The 21,837-nt window shown below is 42.2% G+C and overlaps 1 protein-coding gene across 5 annotated transcripts in view; it reads right to left on the reverse strand.

Moving 5' to 3' along the window:
- The window catches only part of LOC139477865 (putative N-acetylated-alpha-linked acidic dipeptidase), a 198,385-nt gene that overhangs the window by 10,956 nt on the left and 165,592 nt on the right, over positions 1 to 21,837 (reverse strand). For all 5 annotated transcript variants that reach the window (XM_071260299.1, XM_071260301.1, XM_071260298.1 and 2 more), the window contains exons 3-11: positions 21,290 to 21,363; positions 14,254 to 14,394; positions 12,896 to 13,031; positions 7,063 to 7,185; positions 5,729 to 5,909; positions 5,002 to 5,092; positions 3,283 to 3,378; positions 2,743 to 2,828; positions 940 to 1,059 (exon numbers count right to left, since the gene is read on the reverse strand). In XM_071260299.1, coding sequence (XP_071116400.1) covers positions 940 to 1,059; positions 2,743 to 2,828; positions 3,283 to 3,378; positions 5,002 to 5,092; positions 5,729 to 5,909; positions 7,063 to 7,185; positions 12,896 to 13,031; positions 14,254 to 14,394; positions 21,290 to 21,363 — 1,048 coding nt within the window. The remainder of the gene's footprint in view (positions 1 to 939; positions 1,060 to 2,742; positions 2,829 to 3,282; positions 3,379 to 5,001; positions 5,093 to 5,728; positions 5,910 to 7,062; positions 7,186 to 12,895; positions 13,032 to 14,253; positions 14,395 to 21,289; positions 21,364 to 21,837) is intronic.

The raw sequence follows: 21,837 nt of genomic DNA on the forward strand, positions 1-21,837 counted from the left end.
TCCTTAGTTACAAGGGGCGAATAGTGCCTTACAGAGACATCCTTAGTTACAAGGGGCGAATTGTGCCTTACAGAGACATCCTTAGTTACAAGGGGCGAATACTGCCATAGAGAGACATCCTTAGTTACAAGGGGCGAATACTGCCATAGAGAGACATCCTTAGTTACAAGGGGTGAATAGTGCCTTGTAGAGAGTTAGAGAGGGTGAATGGTGCCTTGTTAAGGCATCCTTAGTTACACAGGGTAAATGGTGCCTTGTAAAGACATCCTTAGTTCCACAGGGTGAAGGGTGCCTTGTAAAGACATCCTTAGTTACACAGGGTGAATGGTGCCTTGTTAAGACATCCTTAGTTACAGAGGGTGAATGGTGCCTTGTAAAGACATCCTTAGTTACAGAGGGTGAATGGTGCCTTGTAAAGACACCCTTAGTTACACAGGTTGAATGGTGCTTGTATAGACATCATTAGTTACACAGGGTGAATGGTGCCTTGTATAGACATCCTAAGTTACACAGGGTGAATGGTGCCTTGTAAAGACATTAGTTACAGAGGGTGAATGGTGCCTTGTAAAGACACCCTTAGTTACACAGGTTGAATGGTGCTTGTATAGACATCATTAGTTACACAGGGTGAATGGTGCCTTGTAAAGACACCCTTAGTTACACAGGGTGAATGGTACCTTGTATAGACATCCTTAGTTACAGAGGGTGAATGGTGCCTTGTAAAGACATCCTTAGTTACACAGGGTGAATGGTGCCTTCACCATCTACTTGATTCACTATACAGAAGAATTTCCATGTCAAGGGTACAGTTGATAGTGACAGTTTTGGGTGTAAGTTTTACGGGAAACATGTTTTTTTCTGTTTCAGCCTCGTGTAAATTCAGACTACATGTAAGTTTACATGAAACACAGTGATGACAGAAGACAACTCTGGACTGACCGTTTTTGACCTGGAACGAGTACACTCTGACTAGCTCCATGAGCACCGCGAACCCGGAGCCTGCATCCACGGCCCCCATTGTCCATGTGTCGATGTGAGCTCCCACCAGGATGTAGTGATCTGACAACAGTCACCATACAGTCACCACACAGTCACCATAACGGTCACCACACAGACACCACACGGTCACCACAAGGTCACCACACAGTCACCATACAGTCACCACACAGTCACCACACAGACACCACACAGTCACCACACAGACACCACACGGTCACCACAAGGTCACCACACAGTCACCACACAGTCACCACACAGTCACCACAAGGTCACCACACAGTCACCACACAGTCACCACACAGTCACCACACAGACACCACACAGTCACCACACAGACACCACACAGTCACCACACAGTCACCATACAGTCACCACACAGACACCACACAGTCACCACACGGTCACCACACGGTCACCACATGGTCACCACAAGGTCACCACAAGGTCACCACAAAGTCACCACACGGTCACCACACAGTCACCACATGGTCACAACACAGTCACCACAAGGTCACCACAAGGTCACGACAAAGTCACCATACAGTCACCACACAGTCACCACATGGTCACCATACAGTCACCACATGGTCACAACACAGTCACCACAAGGTCACCACAAGGTCACGACAAAGTCACCATACAGTCACCACACAGTCACCACATGGTCACCATACGGCCACCACACCGTCACCATACAGTCACCACACAGTCACCACCTGGTCACCACACAGTCACCACATGGTCACCACACAGTCACCACACAGTCACCACATGGTCACCATACAGTCACCACACAGTCACCATAGTCACCATACAGTCACCACACGGTCACCATACAGTCACCACACAGTCACCATACAGTCACCACACAGACACCACATGGTCACAACACACTCACCACAAGGTTACCACAAAGTCACCATACAGTCACCACATGGTCACCACAGTCACCACATGGTGACCATACAGTCACCACATGGTCACCACACAGTCACCATATTCTCTCCCCTGCTTACCACGATCGTGAGGATCGGCAATTTCGGAAAATAAATTAACATTAGTTGTACACTCAAGGTTTCATTAAACACTTACCGTATTCAACATAATAACTACGCCCCGCTCTAATAAGCGCCCACGGCGATATTTTCTAATATATTGGCTAGTGAACAATCCCAATTAGCACCCCTTCCAATTGATCAATGTACACATTACTTTTTTATTTGTGTATAACGCATTCTTAATTATGGGAAATTAAATTCTGGAAAAAATATATCTGTCGTACATAAACATTTCAGGCTGTCAGCATAAACCATGAAATTTAAGATCTTATAACTCTGTTGTTTTTCACCAAACTAATATTCTAATAAGAGCCCCCTATTTCTAACTTTGTTGCTATTCCAAAACTTTACTAAATATATATCCTGCATTCTGTCTTCATAAGTACTAAAGCTTCTAGTGAGTGTGAATGTGTGTATGGATGTGTGTGAATGATATGTACATTCTTAAAAAAGCCTGGTCATGTATTTTTTACTCCTATCAATACATGATGTACTTTTACCAGGAACAATAAAAAAAAAAATTAAAAAAAATTAAAATATTTCTAACTTTGAGAGAGCCCTGGGCGCTTATTATGTGATCCAAGCGCTGCATCAAACAACAATTGAGAAAACAAGCCAAATTTTGAGGGTAGTGTTGCAATGTGGTGTAGTGGAGTACTGTCAGGGATGTCCTCTGTCCTCTCACCTTCCTCGTACTTGCCCTTGAACGTCCCGATGATGTTGGTGACTTCCCTCATGTCCAGGACGTTGTTGACGATCAAGTTCACCTTACTGAAACAACGATGTGGACGTTGTTACCTGCATCTCACCTGCACCGTGAGTCCATTGGACAGCACTGAAACTGTTGTCCACTATCCTCACACCTGACATGTCTGGTATAAATAGGGGCAACTATCTACAGGTGTGACCTGTCATGTATGGAATAAACAGGGGCAACTATCTACAGGTGTGAACTGTCGTGTCTGGAATAAACAGTGTCCACTATCTACACACCTGACATGCCTGGTATAAACAGTGGCAACTATGTACATGTATGAACTGTCATGTCTGGTATAAACAGGGGCAACTATCTACAGGTAGGAACTGTCATATCTGGTATAAACAGGGGCAACTATCTACAGGTAGGAACTGTCATGTCTGGTATAAACAGGGTCAACTATCAACAGGTGTGAACTGTCATGTGTGGTATAAGCAGTGTCCACTATGTACAGGTGATGTGACCCACCTCTCCTGCCTGGCGCCGGTGTAGCCTGGGCCAGTCATGTAGGTAACGCTCATGTCACCACGCCACTCGCTCGGTACCGCCACTCCACCAAGATCCCTGGAAATAAACGCCTGGTACAGTCAAACCACATCAACTCCCCCTACAGCACACTTTAACAAGTAAGACCCTTCGGTTCAAGCTGAAACCTTCTTGGGGATTGAATGGTCAAATCTTAATCCACATCGCTACATTTCACACCAGCCCCGCTGCTACAGACTTCAGATTACACGAGTATGACAGGGTTCTACACAGGTGCTATACAGAGTACAATAATAGAATATTGATGGTCCCTTGTAACTGCAGCTGTTTCTACCTCCATCAGTTTGTACATTATATCGGTACAGGTGCAGCTGTTTCTACCGCCATCGGTTTGAACACTATATTGGTACAGGTGCAGCTGTTTCTACCTCCATCAGTTTGTACACTGTATCGGTACAGGTGCAGCTGTTTCCACCTCCATCAGTTTGTACACTGTATCGGTACAGGTGCAGCTGTTTCTACCTCCATCAGTTTGTACACTATATCGGTACAGGTGCAGCTGTTTCTACCTCCATCAGTTTGTACACTATATCGGTACAGGTGCAGCTGTTTCTACCTCCATCAGTTTGTACACTATATTGGTACAGGTGCAGCTGTTTCTACCTCCATCAGTTTGTACACTATATCGGTACAGGTGCAGCTGTTTCTACCTCCATCAGTTTGTACACTATATCAGTACAGGTGCAGCTGTTTCCACCTCCATCAGTTTGTACACTATATCGGTACAGGTGCAGCTGTTTCTACCTCCTTCAGTTTGTACACTATATCGGTACAGGTGCAGCTGTTTCTACTTCCATCAGTTTGCACACTATATCGGTACAGGTGCATGTGTTTCTACCTCCATCAGTTTGTACACTATATCGGTACAGGTGCAGCTGTTTCTACCTCCATCAGTTTGTACACTATATCTGTACAGGTGCAGCTGTTTCTACCTTCATCAGTTTGTACACTATATCTGTACAGGTGCAGCTGTTTCTACCTCCATCAGTTTGTACACTATATCGGTACAGGAGTGGCCTGCACCATGTGATTAGCGTGATGCAGAACTCCAGATAAGCTGCGTATCTGCGTGAAATACGCATCAGAAATGCAGAAATACGCAGTAAAATATAATTCAAGCGTATCAAATACGCAACAAACATTACAGATACACTACAAAAATATAACCTGTGTGTATCATCAAAATATTGTGAAGTAATTCTGTGTATTAGATTACCAATCAGCAACTTATTTTGAAATTATAAACGGGCATTCCGTCAACCTTGCCAAACTCCACGATGACAGTCACCTCATGATCATTTGCCATCACACTATCTTGTGGGAGTATCGTGGTATTTTAGAGTCCTATAAAGCTTTCGAACCCACACGACACCAGTTTGAAGGGACTAGATGAATAGTGTTTTTAAATATTTAACTTAAATACCCACATGTGTAAAAACTAGTGGGTAACAGTAATTTGAATACGCAGATATAATTACTGATACCCAGTTATTTCAATATGCATGGGTAAAATACCCACAACACCAAAAGCTTATCTGGAGCTCTGGTGATGTAATGGCAAGCTTCAGGTGCAACAAGGTGTTTAAGGGAGGGGCAGGCAGCAGTGTGTTGTTCATACGGCAAATAGGGTAATCAACTCACTTCAGCAAGTCCTCGGCATCTGCATAGCTGATGGGCAGCACAGGGATGTCCGGGAACTTGGCGGTGCTATTGGTGACGCGGGGAACTCCATCTGCAACAGAGGTGTCGTCATCATGTACATGTGTGTGTCAGGCACAGCAAGCCAAGTCCTGCCAATCTCTCATGTACTGGTCGATCTCCCAGGTTTGTGGGCGGGGGAGATTTTACAGCACTTCAAGCAACACACAGGAATAGCCAGGCTTAAGGCCATGGAGTAATTGGCAGTGGAGATCAAATCCAGGCCTGTGGAACAAGCCTCTGGACTATAGCACTGATACTGGCAGATACTCGCCCACACATGCTTCAGTTCATGGTTTACTTTGCTAACCAGTCAGTTTGGGTAGATCACAACTTAGTAACTTTAACCCTGACCATCAGGGGTGGAATGTTTCAAATTTGACCATCGGTCAGTAAAACAGACATCGAGAAGGTTGGTATTTGAAACACAGGAAAAGTGAAGTACTTTTCATATTTTCACCGTCATATATACAATCTAGTTTTGTGTATACAATGAAACTTGAAATTCTAAATTTCACTTCAGCGTGATACCATTAGTATCTCAACTGGTTATAGATAGTTCACAGTTAAGAGGACTTCTGTTGACAATCTTAAGAGTTTTAAGCGTAATGACAGCCAAAATACAGAAGTTCGGGCACTTATGTAATAGAAGAATTCAAAATGTCCGAACCCATTGATGAGTACTGTGGCGTTGTTGGGTCACCGGTGAGGGCGTAGCGGACCTGTGCCAGCTGGATGGCCCAGCTCCGGAGATAGTAGAAGCTGCCCACTTCAGCGTGGGGGTCTGAGAAGTCCTGGGGGTCACTGTAGAACACCACCCCACTTGCACCATTCTCCTCCGCATGCTTCACCTGCATCATCAGGTACATGTATGTATCATGTTTTATGGATAACACAGTGCCGTAGCCAGCTGGGGGGGGGGGGGGGGGGGCAGTTGTCCCCCCTGGATTTTTTTTATAGAAAACAGTTTTATTTGAATCATGAAAATACAAGTTGGGGACAAGTGATACTTGTACAAATATTTGCCCCCCTGTCAAAAAAACTTAACTACAGCCTTGTAACAGATTATTGCCCAATATTAGGAAAAGGCATGCATTTATTTGGGTCGGAGAAGAATTTGTTTGGAAAAGAGGTTTGCAGGGGATGAGCTTGTTGGTATCATTCCTACTAGGGCTGAGACGAGTCCAAATTGACTACTTGGGTTCCCCCCCTATTCCCCAAGCCTTTACCCGCTGTAGGTCACAAGTTGGGTGCAAAATGTCCGATTGAGAATTGTTTTACAAAGGCCCTGCAAAACCTACATAGATAGATGCATAAAACGATCTGATCATGCATACACTGAAGTTGAAAGAAGTTTTATCTTTACTCAAATATATGAAAACATATGAAATATATTATCATCATTAAACAATATAACATGTGACTAACCAGGGGTCCGGGTAGTCCTGTGGGTACCAAGGTCCAACTCAATACCCACCCAACCCAAGTACCCGAGTTACCTGTCCCAGCCCTAGATTTATTAATTCCTACAATTATTTTTTCTGTTTACCAAAGGTTGAGATGCAAAACTGAGTGAAATTGACAATGTCTCTTACAGTATACCACACTCTACAAGACCGCCTCCATGGTCTAGTGGTAGAGCGTCCGCCCGGAGAGCGGAAGGTCCGGGGTTCGATCCCCGACCGCTTCATACCAAAAGACGTTAAAAGATGGTACTTGTTGTTACCCTGTCTGGCGCTCGGCATTAAGGGGCTAAAACAAGGACTGGTCGGCTCGCGAGTCAGTATACTGTGTCTGAGTGGGGTATTCATGTTAAACTGCGGCATGGTATCTCAGTGAGCTAACACTATAAATCGGCATCAGTCCGGACTAGTACAAGCAGCCACACAAACACACACACGTACATGCACGTCGCTATATAAGTGCAATAATCTTGGACGCGACGTTAAACTCCATTTCACCTCACCTCACACTCTACAATCCCCACAGCGACAGCACTCTTACCTTGTTTGCAGGGTGAATTCTCCCGTAGCGGATGAGAAGAATACAACCAGTTATATTGACCTTCAGACCCCTTAATTTCTGAAAATCTTCTCTGCGGCCATAGTGAGCATACACAAGGTCGCTCTGAAAAGAAACAACATTAGATGATTTCTGGTGTGTTGGACTCTTTGAGCAAAGGTGACACAGCAGTCAGCTTTACCATGGCAGGCTGAATATAATAGTCGACACCAGCAAACCTGAAGCAGGTGACACAGCAGTCAGCTTTACCATGGCAGCCTGAATATAATAGTCGACACCAGCACACCTGAAGCAGGTGACACAGCAGTCAGCTTTACCATGGCAGCCTGAATATAATAGTCTACACCAGCAAAGCTGAAGCAGGTGACACAGGAGTCAGCTTTACCATGGCAGGCTGAATATAATAGTCGACACAGCTGTCAGCTTTACCATGGCAGGCTGAGTATAATAGTCGACACCAGCAAACCTGAAGCAGGTGACACAGCAGTCAGCTTTACCATGGCAGCCTGAATATAATAGTGGACACCAGCAAACCTGAAGCAGGTGACACAGCTGTCAGCTTTACCATGGTAGCCTGAATATAATAGTCGACACCAGCAAACCAGCAGGTGACACAGCAGTCAGCTTTACCATGGCAGGCTGAATATAATAGTCGACACCAGCAAACCAGCAGGTGACACAGCAGTCAGCTTTACCATGGCAGCCTGAATATAATAGTCGACACCAGCAAACCTGAAGCAGGTGACACAGCAGTCAGCTTTACCATGGCAGCCTGAATATAATAGTCGACACCAGCAAACCTGAAGCAGGTGACACAGCAGTCAGCTTTACCATGGCAGGCTGAATATAATAGTCGACACCAGCAAACCTGAAGCAGGTGACACAGCAGTCAGCTTTACCATGGCAGCCTTAATATAATAGTCGACACCAGCAAACCTGAAGCAGGTGACACAGCAGTCAGCTTTACCATGGCAGGCTGAAGATAATAGTCGACACCAGCAAACCTGAAGCAGGTGACACAGCAGTCAGCTTTACCATGGCAGCCTGAATATAATAGTCGACACCAGCAAACCTGAAGCAGGTGACACAGCAGTCAGCTTTACCATCGCAGCCTGAATATAATAGTCGACACCAGCAAACCTGAAGCAGGTGACACAGCAGTCAGCTTTACCATGGCAGCCTTAATATCATAGTCGACACAGCTGTCAGCTTTACCATGGCAGGCTGAATATAATAGTCGACACCAGCAAACCTGAAGCAGGTGACACAGCGGTCAGCTTTACCATGGCAGCCTGAATATAATAGTCGACACCAGCAAACCTGAAGCAGGTGACACAGCGGTCAGCTTTACCATGGCAGGCTGAATATAATAGTCGACACCACCAAACCTTAAGCAGGTGACACAGCAGTCAGCTTTACCATGGCAGGCTGAATATAATAGTCGACACCAGCAAACCAGCAGGTGACACAGCAGTCAGCTTTACCATGGCAGCCTGAATATCAAAGTCGACACCAGCAAACCAGCAGGTTAGTAGTAGTAGTTTTTGTGTTCTCATACATGCATACCGTATTCGACATAATAAGCGCCCCGCTCTAATAAGCGCCTACGTTGACATTTGCTGACATATTGGCTGGTGAACAATCCCAATTAGCACCCCTTCCGATTGATCAATGTACACAAGACTAATTTATTCGTGTATAATACGCACTCGTGGTCTAAATGCACCCTTAATTATGGGCAATAAAATTCTGGAAAAATATACAATGTCGACATAAACATTTCAGGCTGTCAGCATAACCATGAAATTTATCTTTCAACTCTGTTTTTTTTCACCAAAACAATATTCTAATAAGAGCCCCCTATTTCTAATTTTGAGAGCGCCCTTGGCGCTTATTATGTTGAATACGGTATATGTATTTACAACTAAATGTGCTTGCAACAGGTTACAGTGTAACTAAAGGTGACAAAAACATTTCCATAATCATAAGAAATCCCTGCTAATAGACAGTAAGTTAAAGTGTTAGGTCTTGATAGGTCAAAGGATGTGAGACGCTGTCACTGCAGAAACAGCAACACTTTTTGAAGAACCAATAAAATAATGTTGATTGTCTTCATCATGTTTTTTCAACCTACCGACCACATGATTATGTGTGAAGTACTCGATGAATACTCTGACCTTTCTTCAGCCCTCTGAGACACAGTGGACTTATTACAGCGAGTAGAATCGTTGCCCAGCTGGATCCTTGCTTCATATGTAGAACGTGTCCCAGCACCTCATTGCTGGTCGTAAGAGTGGACTACATTGGCCATGGGGATTCAGGGTTAGAATTGCTCCCTCGAAATCTATGCTGATCACAACTTAATGGGTGGTCTGACTCTGTGACTTAATGGTGGGTCAATGTACCCCGATGTCTGGGATTATAACTCTTATCAATCACTGGGTTGTCTGATCAAGACTTTATCATTTTCACATAGGTGGAATATTGTTGAGTGCGGTGTTCAAGAACAAAACACACACACGCTTCCCAAGTCCTACATGAGATGGCTATTCGTGTGCTGCGTGAGAGATGATGATCCCCCTGTATGTTCATGGGGCAAGTGTGAGAGGTCTTGTTCTGCGTCAACAAGTGTCAGCATCACTGCTGCTGACACTAGTAGAATTAGAACAACAAGAGACTGACATATAATACAGCACATGGGTGAGTGAGTTCAGAGCTCGAGATAAGCTGCGTATTTGCGTAAAACACACATTAATTAAACTGAGATACGCAGACAAATCACATCCTATTGTATCAAATACGCAACAAAAACTATAAATACACTTGAAATAAAATCAATGTGTATATTATAACTATTAGATAAAACGATTGCGTATATTACGTCTGTTGGATAAAATGTTTGTGTTTCAGCCGATCATCAAATTCACTTACGACAGTAACATTCGAAAAAACTTCTGCGAGAAACATACTGATAGATGCCTATAGAAAAGCACATCGTGCCTAGTCAATGTACATGTTGTATCTGAATAAGTTGCTGATTGGCAGTTAAATCAACAGAGCCTTTCTCACGATGCTATGTTTTGTAAACAAAAAATGGCTTCCATAAGAAGGAGCTGCAAGCAGATACGGTCGGGTTTAATACTATTTACATAGTTTTAAATGATTTACAGGGATTGTATGAAACAGGTTTTAAGTTAAATACCCAAATGTCAGCAAACAGGTGGTTAAAAGGTTTTTGAATACCCACTAAAACTTGTGGATACGCAATAAAAATCAAATCCCTGGGTAAAATACCCAAATAACCAAAGGCTTTTCGAGAGCTCTTTGAGTTTACTTTACACTGAACAGTATTTCAATTTCATAGTTTGTCTGCTTGATATGGGAAAGAAGCCCATGTGGTGCAGGTCTCAAATATTTACCATTTTGGTAAAACCCACATGACGTGGTGCAGGTCTCAAACATTTCCATTTTGGTAAAACCCTCATGAAGTGTTGCAGGTCTCAAACATTTACCATTTGGGTAAAACCCGCATGACGTGGTGCAGGTCTCAAACATTTACCATTTGGGTAAAACGTACATGACGTGGTGCAGGTCTCAAACATTTACCATTTGGGTAAAACCCTCATGAAGTGGTGCAGGTCTCAAACATTTACCGTTTTGGTAAAACCCACATGACGTGGTGCAGGTCTCAAACATTTACCATTTTGGTAAAACGTACATGACGTGGTGCAGGTCTCAAACATTTACCATTTGGGTAAAACCCTCATGACGTGGTGCAGGTCTCAAACATTTACCATTTGGGTAAAACCCACATGACGTGGTGCAGGTCTCAAACATTTACCGTTTTGGTAAAACCATCATGAATTGGTGTACTAAACCACTGATCCTTATGAGGGCATATCTGTGATCCAAACTCAGTATCATAGGATCATGGCACACCTAAGGGAAGTAACTCTACTCAGAGACTTGTGGAGCCTTAAAGGACTGGGCACATGTTATTCACTGTTGTAATTAGGATTAGAAAAAAAAGACATAAAATACATCACATTCTGACTGTCTCATTAAGGTTAAAAAAAACCGTGCTTCTCAGGGATTGGAGTTATTTTAGATACTTCATGCCACTGATTTTTTTATTCCCAAAAACAAACCCTATCTGTTAAATTTCCACGTCACATTATACAGACACAGTTATCCATGACTCACAACTGAAATCGTATCAAAGAGCTGAGTTCAACATGTGACTAATTCGGTTAAGTGCCATTCTTGGAATCTCCCTTTTCACTTTTGGGAAAAAATGTGCCCGAGACATAAAAATAAAATATGAAACATTTTTTTTATATTTAGAGACTTTCTTCCAGGTACCCATAAACTGATGTGTTAACAGGGACCATCACCAAGTGTCAGTCTTAACTATTGGCAGATGACTTGGGGATCAGTTGACTTCTGACACTGGTTGTACAACTAAGTTGTCTCTCGTCCTCATCAGAGAGGATGGGACAGCACCACTGTAACAGCTCTGATAAACCAAAGAAAGGATTAAAGGAAACAGTTCAGCCAATTTACAGGGGTATATGCAGTGCAGACATACAAACGTAAAGTGGACTTAGGCCTCATTAGCACAGCGCTCTAATGGAGGAATTCCATGTAAGCTCTCCAGGTTCAGCCCTCCATCACCCAATGAGAGAAACCGAAAACACTGCTGAACTGCGATGTACGCCATATACCGTATTCGACTCAATAAGCACCCAGGGTGCTCTCAAAATTAGAAATAAGGGGCTCTTATTAGAATATTATTTTGGTGAAAAAAACAGAGTTGAAACATAAATTTCATGGTTTATGCTGACAGCCTGAGATATTTATATACGACAGATATATTTTTCCAGAATTTAATTGCCCATAATTGAGGGTGCATATTACACTCGAGTGCGTATTATACACGAATAAATAAGTCTTGTGTACATTGATCAATCGGAAGGGGTGCTTATTGGCATTGTTCACTAGCCAATATATTAGCAAATATCGCCGTGGGTGCATATTAGAGCTGGGCGCTTATTATGTGGAATACGGTACATCTCACAACAGTAGACATATCTTTATTCATACTCTGAAATGCCTGGCACAGCTCCCCGAATGATGGCCCAGCACAAGCTCACAACTATCGCAGACGACCATCACACTTCACAGCCTCCCTATGTGCAGAACAACAGATTTACCCACGTCAAAAAAATAGTAGATCACATAATGAGTTCTCCCCTATCCCTTTAAAGAATCACTTAATGCTCCCCTCGCTCAGGCAGAAAGCATTCATTATTTCCAGCACACAGGGCTCACTGAACAATTCATCATAATTACTTCACAAAACTGAATATTTGCGCTTTCTTACCATCAATATTCTGTGATAATGGCGTGAAAATCAATGAATTTATTTCAGTTCATCACAAAAAATGTGGAAAAACTGTTTCCTTATCAGCTTGGTCATATATCACTTTAAATTTTTTTGTCTAGATATTAATGGATCTTCTAATTCAAAATCACAGATAAAAATTGTTTTTGACAATGAGTAGTTACAGTGATTTAGACTTCACGTTCATCATATTTTTGAATAGTGGTCATATCAAATATTGTCGCTCCTGTAAAGTTGGGACATTGCAGATAGATTGCAGGGACCAGAATAGGGTCCTGGGGACCTATTCTGACATGGAATCTTCACAGGGAGACAGTCATGAGGTGTTGGGGACCTATTCTGACATGGAATCTCCTCAGGGAGACAAGCATGAGGTGCTGGGAACTGCGGACTCCACTAAGCTATACTCACCGTTATGTTCCCTGACTTTGCATAGGCATTGAATGGCAAGTACTCGACTTTCTCGTTGGTCATGTTGTTGTGGTAGTGGAAGTACACCGTGTTGTTGCTGTCCACGACACGCAGCTCACTCACTGTATCCTTCTCACTGGATGGGGAGATAGTAATAATAACAATAACAACAACAACAACAACAACAATAATAATAGGCCACTTACATTGCACACATTTCCACACCACACAGTGGCATGCTTAAAGCGCTGTTACAGTAAACTACGTTTATAACAAACACGCTTATAACGAACTGACCGATATAACAAACTTATTTTTTAGTCCCGGCCATTTGTTGCATATATGGTGTATAAATGCTTATAACGAACTACGGTTATTACGAACTAAGATGAGAGGTCCCTTTGAGTTGATTATAACCATAGTTTACTGTATTACCAAAGTCACTGGATCAGTGTGCACTCAACATCCATTCTCAGCTCCCTGGGGAGTATACAATCCAAGCTGGACGTTTGGCGCCAGAAGGTTAACAACCATCTCATCCTACCGGGTACCCACTCACTGCCGGGTGAACAGAGGCACATTTTGAACGAAGTCACTTGCCTAAGGAGACACTACATGTGTGGACAGTCCAGGCATCGAAAAAATGACATGCTCCCAACGAAGGTTCACCCAAACCCAGTGAGTGGGGTTTTTAGCTGGCTATAGCAAATATCACATTGATATCATAATAGGGACACCAGAAATGGGCTGCACACAATGTACCTTAGTTAGAATCAGGATCTGGGCCTCGATCAAGTTTAATTGCAATACATCTTATATATATATATATATATATCAATTTGCAATTGGTCCGATACTGTAATCAAGAGTCAATCTTATCATGAGACACCATACATGTCAACCAGTACAGTTTGCCCGATTTTAAGTGTCGAAAAAAAGTACAGGCGTATTGCTCAATCACTATGGATTTCTTACCAAAATTCTTTAATTTTTGTCAAGAGAAAAATAGAGGTCTAAAAGTCTAAATTGCACCAGCAGATTGTGTTCGAATGAAAGAAACAAAAACCAATGGCATTATTCGCTACGAAGACTTCACTGAAGGCCAGTGCAGACAATGTTGTGAAATCTGAAGTCATGTTCTGCAATTTCATAGCGCAACACAATCTCCCAATGGCGGTCGCTGACCACTTCATGAAGAAAGCGACGGTCTCATTTCCCGATAGCGATATCGTCAAGAAATTCGGGTGTAGGAGGACCAAAGCCACTCAAATTATCAAAAGAAGACTGGCACCAGAGGCAACAAAAAGTCTGCCATTTGTCTGCCATTCGTCTCTGGACCACCAGCACTGACTACTCACTATTGTGGATAGGAGAGTTGGACAGAATATTTCTTCTCTCTGAGGGAGTTGAAGTAGTAAGACTTCCAGAAAGAGTCGACATAGTCGATCATCTGGTTTGTTCCGCCGAGGCCTGACAGCAGAATCTTTCTGGTGATGGTTCTGAAACAGAAGGAAGATTGTGATACATATAGTCACACTTGTGTTACACTGTCAGCCCAAGGTTTGTGTGAATGTGTGAGACTGTCAAACTGTCATACATGATGCACTGTCAAACTGTTCCATGCACTGTCATACATGATGATGCAGTGAAAAATGTCACACAGTGTCACACATACATGAAAGGTTTGGGGTCCAATCCATGACCGTGTCATATCAAAAGATGTTAAAAAATGGTACTTGTTGTTACCCTGCCTTGTGCTCGGCATTAAGGGGCTTAAACAAGGACTGGTCGGCTTGGGGTCAGTATACTGTTTCTGAGTAGGGTATTCATGTTAAACTTAGGCATGGTATCTCAGGGGGCTAACACAATAAAATAAGTGAGGTGAGGTGAGGTGAGGTGAGGTGAGGTGAGGTGAGGTGAGGTGAGGTGAAAAGAAAATGGGTTTAACGTTGCATTAAAGATTATTGCACTTATATAACGTGCGTGCATGTGCGTGCGTGCATGCGTGCGTGTACTATTCTGGATTAATGCCATTCTTTTTTAGGTTACCATGCCACAATTTAACATGTCATACAGTGTCCCACATTTATGGCTCAGTGGAAAACCTCACTGGGTAATGAAGCAGTGATCGGTCTCCTGCGAGTACTCAGCCTCTATCTATATATAGCCACCACTGTCCAAGTTTTTTATTTCTTTGCAGGAACAGGGATAACAATCTGCCTGATCAGATCTTTTCTCTTTCTTACACTCACTTTAAATTCCCTCATTGTTGTCCAGTTCTTCTGTTGTACACTTCAACATCAAGGAAGTCATCTTACATAAACTCCCACCAAGGATGAAGCTGGTACTAGGATTCTGTCGAGAGAGTTCCGCGCTTGTCTCAAGTCAGTTTTCATCAAAGGTTTTGTTTTTACAAGGCTCCAGGGAAGGTTTGCCTTTCAGTCAGCAGGCAATCCAAACACTTAACTGTTTACTTTTCTAAAACATTTTTTTCCACAAGTTTCTATCACAGTTTAAAAAAAATATTATCACTGCAAACATGTCATCAGGGATTATTTTGTCAACAAAAGAAGACAAGAAAAAGTTCCAATCCTTAATATTGAATTGACATGATAAATAGCTGAGATAATGAGGCCTAGAAAATATGCCTTATAATTTCTACTTTGCATCAGTCGTGATGCATGATTCAGTCTGTCCAAATCAAAATAAAATAAATTGCACTGTACTGTCAGAACCTTGTCCCTTGACAATTGAATACGAGTAATATCAGCCTTGTCGAGAGGTGGAAACATGATGTCTAAGAATCCTGTCAAGCTTTCAGTGGCAGCCAATCAGAATTAAGTTTCAATACGTGTCACTGGGTCTCCACACAGACTGTCACTGAGTCTCCACACAGACTGTCACTGTGTCCATACAGACTGTCACTATGTCTCCATACAGACTGTCACTATGTCTCCATACAGACTGTCACTGAGTCTCCATACAGACTGTCACTGGGTCTCAATACAGACTGTCACTGGGTCTCCATACAGACTGTCACTGGGTCTCCATACAGACTGTCACTGAGTCTCCATACAGACTGTCACTGGGTCTCAATACAGACTGTCACTGGGTCTCCATACAGACTGTCACTGGGTCTCCATACAGACTGTCACTGGGTCTCCATACAGACTGTCACTGGGTCTCCATACAGACTGTCACTGAGTCTCCCTACAGACTGTCACTGTGTCTCCATACAGACTGTCACTGGGTCTCCATACAGACTGTCACTGGGTCTCCATACAGACTGTCACTGGGTGTCCATACAGACTTTCACTGTGTCCATACAGACTGTCACTGGGTCTCCATACAGACTGTCACTGGGTCTCCATACAGACTTTCACTGTGTCCATACAGACTGTCACTGGGTCTCCATAAAGACTGTCACTGGGTCTCCATACAGACTGTCACTGGGTGTCCATACAGACTGTCACTGGGTCTCCATACAGACTGTCACTGTGTCCATACAGACTGTCACTGGGTCTCCATAAAGACTGTCACTGGGTCTCCATACAGACTGTCACTGGGTGTCCATACAGACTGTCACTGAGTCTCCATACAGACTGTCACTGTGTCCATACAGACTGTCACTGTGTCTCCATACAGACTGTCACTGAGTCTCCATACAGACTGTCACTGGGTCTCCATAAAGACTGTCACTGGGTCTCCATACAGACTGTCACTGGGTCTCCATACAGACTGTCACTGAGTCTCCATACAGACTGTCACTGGGTGTCCATACAGACTGTCACTGTGTCTCCATACCGACTGTCACTGGGTCTCCATACAGACTGTCACTGGGTCTCCATACAGACTGTCACTGGGTCTCCATACAGACTTTCACTGTGTCCATACAGACTGTCACTGGGTCTCCATACAGAGTGTCACTGGGTCTCCATACAGACTGTCACTAGGTCTCCATACAGACTGTCACTGTATCCATACAGACTGTCACTGGGTCTCCATACAGACTGTCACTGGGTTTCCATACATACTGTCACTGGGTGTCCATACAGACTGTCACTGTGTCTCCATACAGACTGTCACTGTGTCCATACAGACTGTCACTGGGTCTCCATACAGACTGTCACTGGGTCTCCATACAGACTGTCACTGGGTCTCCATACAGACTGTCACTGAGTCTCCATACAGACTGTCACTGGGTCTCCATACAGACTGTCACTGGGTCTCCATAGGGACTGTCATCAGGCTGGTTGGTCGGTTGTTTTACGCTGCATTCAGCAATTTTCCAGCTATATGAATGCAGTCTGTAAATAATCGAGTCTGGACCAGACAATCCAGTGATTGGCTTCATGAACATTGATCCACGCAATTTGGATCGATGACATGCATCAAGCAAGTCAGCGAGCCTGACCACACGATCCTGTTAGTCCTCTCTTACGACAAGCATAGTTGCCTTTAACGGCAAGCATGGTTTGCTGAAGACCTAGTCTACCCCAGAATCTTCATGGGTCCTGTCATCAGGTATCTGTTCAGACTGTATATGGGAGAACAGGTGGCCCTGTCATTTAAGGTGCTGCAACCTGCTGTGCAGGGCATGCAAAAAAACTATGATCATGGGTTCAAATCCTGGTTTGCCCCAATAGTGTTTCTAGGTTTGTTAGCACCATGGACAGTCCTTGTGGGTTTCACCGAAGTTGTAAACGTCTGAGACCTGCATCACTTCAGGCTTTCCTCCCACATCAAGCTGACATGCAGTGATACAACTGGAACAGTGTCCAAATCAGCGTTAAAACCAGCTCTCACTCACACACTCACTCAGTCACTCACTCACCCAGACGTTGTACATTAAAGTCTAATGACCATCAACTGGAGAAGCAGTTAAAGACCTCAGTGTCATTCTATCTGAAAACTTGCTCATATTTCTTCAAACAGAGTTACATCAAAAGATCTTCTAGTTTTGCAACGTGTTCAGAAATAGCTTCTGTGAAGATCAAATATACAGAACTAATAAATATTCCTATGATTTCTCAAAAGATGACATGAAATGGAATTTGTTTTTTTATGACAAAGATTTCCTGACACAAATATTCACATAAATAAACACAGCTGACTTTATTTCAGCTGATTTTCAATTAATGGAATGTTCCTTTCTTGCATTGAAAGCAAAATAATTAATATGCTGATGGTAATATGTAAGGCAACATGTAGCAGGTTTACTTCTGTGTAAAAACATAACTGTGAATTCTTCATACGAGTGTCTGTATTGTCCTTGAGATTGTTTGCTCCAGTAATTTGTGATGTACTTCCATATCATCAATTTCATCCATAATTAATTGGTTTCAATTTCCAAACAAGGAACATTGATCATAAAATCAATTTCCAGTAATATTACATAAATTCAATAAATTCATGGAGATAATTAACTTGAGTATGAAGAAGGAAACTAAAAAAAGAAAGTTCTCAACGTATGCATTTTTATTTCTATTCTAATTCATGATCAATTCGGAGATAAACCTACTGTGTTTTGAAATTTGATGTAGTCCCACTGTAGAATAGAAACCTCTTTATTATAATTTGGAACCTCGCGCTACAGCGCTCCAAATTATAATAAAGAGGTTTCTATTCTACAGTGGGACTACATCAAATTTCAAAACACAGTAGGTTTATCTCCATTCTACCATGACGCAACAACGCTTTGAAAACGGCGCTCTCTTGCACTGCGTAAGAACACAGGTGCACAGGTCCGCGATCTTAGAACATTCCGAAAAGTGAATGTTCTAGGTAGTTATATATGTAACAAATATTACTAAAGTTCAAGATTAAAAAACACCAAAGTCGTGAGTTGTTCATAATAAGTGTTCAAAACACATAGTTTTTCAAACGAAGTTCACAAATAACACTCCTAACTTAATCCAAAGAGAGATGTTTTAATTTCTTTCAAACTGTTGCACACTATTGAACACTGTGGACTGGCTGTCGTTTCTCGGAAATTTGTGAGAGAGGTCATTTCTTGGAAATCGAACATGCCATCATTTCTATTGTAGGGGTGACGGGTAATAGAAAAAGGTTTTAAAATGCTAAACGAATATATTTCTACAGCAAACTTTATGAATTAACATTCTAATATACATATAACATGTCTAAGAGTTATTAGTTAGATAGCAATTACCCCCAGTAAACAATAATAACATCAATTCAAAGTAAATGCCTCTCCACCCCGAACTTGGATGTGGCAGAACTTGACCTACATCACGGTTACTCACACCTCACAGCTGTCAATGGCTGACAATCTTGTGTTTACATTAACTTGATCTAGTTAAAAGAAGCAAGATGACAACCCCGATCTATGATGTGGTTCAACATTTACCTGAAGATTTACTGGGATTGATCGAGCCTGCGGGTACATCCATATGATTACCAATGGAACTGAGTATGACTGAACAGCCGCTGTTTAGGCTGCATACGAGCCGGATATTTTGAAACGAGGAATCTGCATGGTGTGACCTGTCAATTTCAAGATTTCACGGATCCAAAGCCAAATAGTGACAGAACTTAGACATTTCTGGTCCAGAAATAGTAGGTCGTGTATAATTTTCATAATTGTGCGTGTTCTGAAATGAATTTCATCAAGTTTGATAAGCTGTCACTTCAGTTGGGACATTGTTTTTGTGGACTTTCGAAAGGAAGTGTTTTCTGATGCACTTTCAAATCCCCTCCTGCCAAATTCTAACGGTGGTGGTTGACAGAAAAAGGGTAATGGATATCGATAAGAAAAAGGTTTGTAAACACCATGTTGTCATGAATAAAATGTCTTCAAACACATTTTATTATGTTATATTTCACTTTCATTGTCGGTTGTTCCAATAATGAAATTACCTGTTCGAGCGTTTCAGAAAAAGTTACCAAAAAAATGAACAATTATTATATTCTCAACAAAATTTATTAGATATCACTCTTTCACTTATTTTGAATGTGTGAATCTTTGAATTATATCTCCCCAACCTGAAATGAGAACCGTCCTAACGTGTCCCGGTTGTCATGTATCTGCACTATACTGTTAACAGTAACAGTGCTGTTAAAGAACTGCAGGAAACCAGAAGACAACCCAGTACTGATGCACAGTATGATGCTGTTCAACATTAACACGTTGACTAACTATCCCTGCTGATGTGATGTTGTTTTTTCAAACAATTTTTATAATGTTATATTTTACTTTCATTGTCGGTTGTTTCAATGAGGAAATAGCTTAAATTGTTCCGATTCTGGTCACCATAGAACATTTCTCTAACAGTTTCATAAACATTTCATTTGTATGCAAAAGATATGCCTTCGTTAAATATTTTAATGTCATCATCGAAGCAGTCAGGGTTGCGGCCTTATAAGAACGCCCCAAACATCCGATATCAAACTACCGTATTTCCTCTATTTGACACTATACGCCGTCTATTAATTTCGCGAGAGCCCTTGACTCAGCGTGTATTAGAGACCTGTCTGGTATTAGAGACCCAGCGTGTATTAGAGGAAATATAGATATGTTTTACAGTTCATATGGGGGTGATCGATCGGCAGCCATTTTCTGTGAATCGATATGTAGGCTATCTATGTATTCATACGCATGTTTTTTTGTGAAAAGGCTTAATATATTTGAAAGGGTTTTCCGTAGCAAAAAGGAAACCTCTTTTTAACCAATCAGAATCAAGCATTCATCAATGTCATGGTAGAATCATTAGTAATATTGCAATTTAGTAGGACTCAAAGAAATTCTTAAATGCCTTAAATTATGATATTTTTCCACCTACTGACCATGCATTTTCACCAATATATCTGTAACCCATAGAAAACAAAATCTGCCATATTTACTGGCTCAGTGATAAAATGTGACAGACAGACAAAGTCTGCTTGTAGGTTGACCGTGATGGTGGACAGTCATTCAATGTGTAACTTTGGCATCGATGTCGTCAAGAGATCCTCCTCCATAATAGGATGTCAAGAATCATGAAGGCTATACCAGGTATATTATACATGTGCCACAAATGATCTCTCACAGGATGTCAAGAATCATGGAATGCTATACCAGGTATATTATACATGTGGCACAAATGATCCCTCACAGGATGTAAAAAATAAGGACGGCGACAGAAGACAGGATGTCAAGAATCATGGAATGCTATACCAGGTATATTATACATGTGGCACAAATGATCCCTCACAGGATGTAAAAAATCATGGAATGCTATACCAGGTATATTATACATGTGCCACAAATGATCCCTCACAGGATGTTAAAAATAAGGAAGGCGCCACAAGACAGGATGTCAAGAATCATGGAGTGAGTGAGTGAGTGAGTGAGTGAGTGAGTGAGTGAACGAGTGAGTGAGTGAGTCAACTTACTTGATGTGGTCCTGGTAGTTTGCCACATTGTTGATGCTGTCTCGCATCATCTTGCTGATTTCAGCGCTGTAGTCCTGAAACAAACACACCTTTATTACTTTCATAACACCGAGCAGATAATACAAGATAATATTAATATCCTGCTGGCCATGTTCTGCAGACACACTGAGGATGCTAACACATTAACAGCTTTCTCCGCTGCAGCCAATATCAAACATACACTGCACTGTTTCATATTTTCAGGATTCATGTCAACAACCATGTTCACTCAGAGAGATTCGAAGAAAATAACACAGCAATAACAGCAATTGTAGACAAAAAACATCAACCAAGAATCAATGTTTGCAATGATGAATGCCACCATCCCAGAGGCGTTTACACATGATGTGACCACGTAAGGTGGCGTGAGTGAGGGAGTTAGGTTTAATGGTGCTGTGTACAATAAATCTCATGGAGAGTCAGCTTCATGGGGAGGGAAGCCCGATGGGATGCAGGTCTTAGATATGCTTGATGTAGTGGATAATTCTATTCCTTGCTTGTCGGCTCAC

The sequence above is a fragment of the Haliotis cracherodii genome, unplaced genomic scaffold (genome assembly GCF_022045235.1).
Source record: "Haliotis cracherodii isolate W230 unplaced genomic scaffold, xgHalCrac1.p SCAF_36, whole genome shotgun sequence".
In the NCBI taxonomy this organism is placed as follows: Eukaryota; Metazoa; Mollusca; class Gastropoda; order Lepetellida; family Haliotidae; genus Haliotis; species Haliotis cracherodii.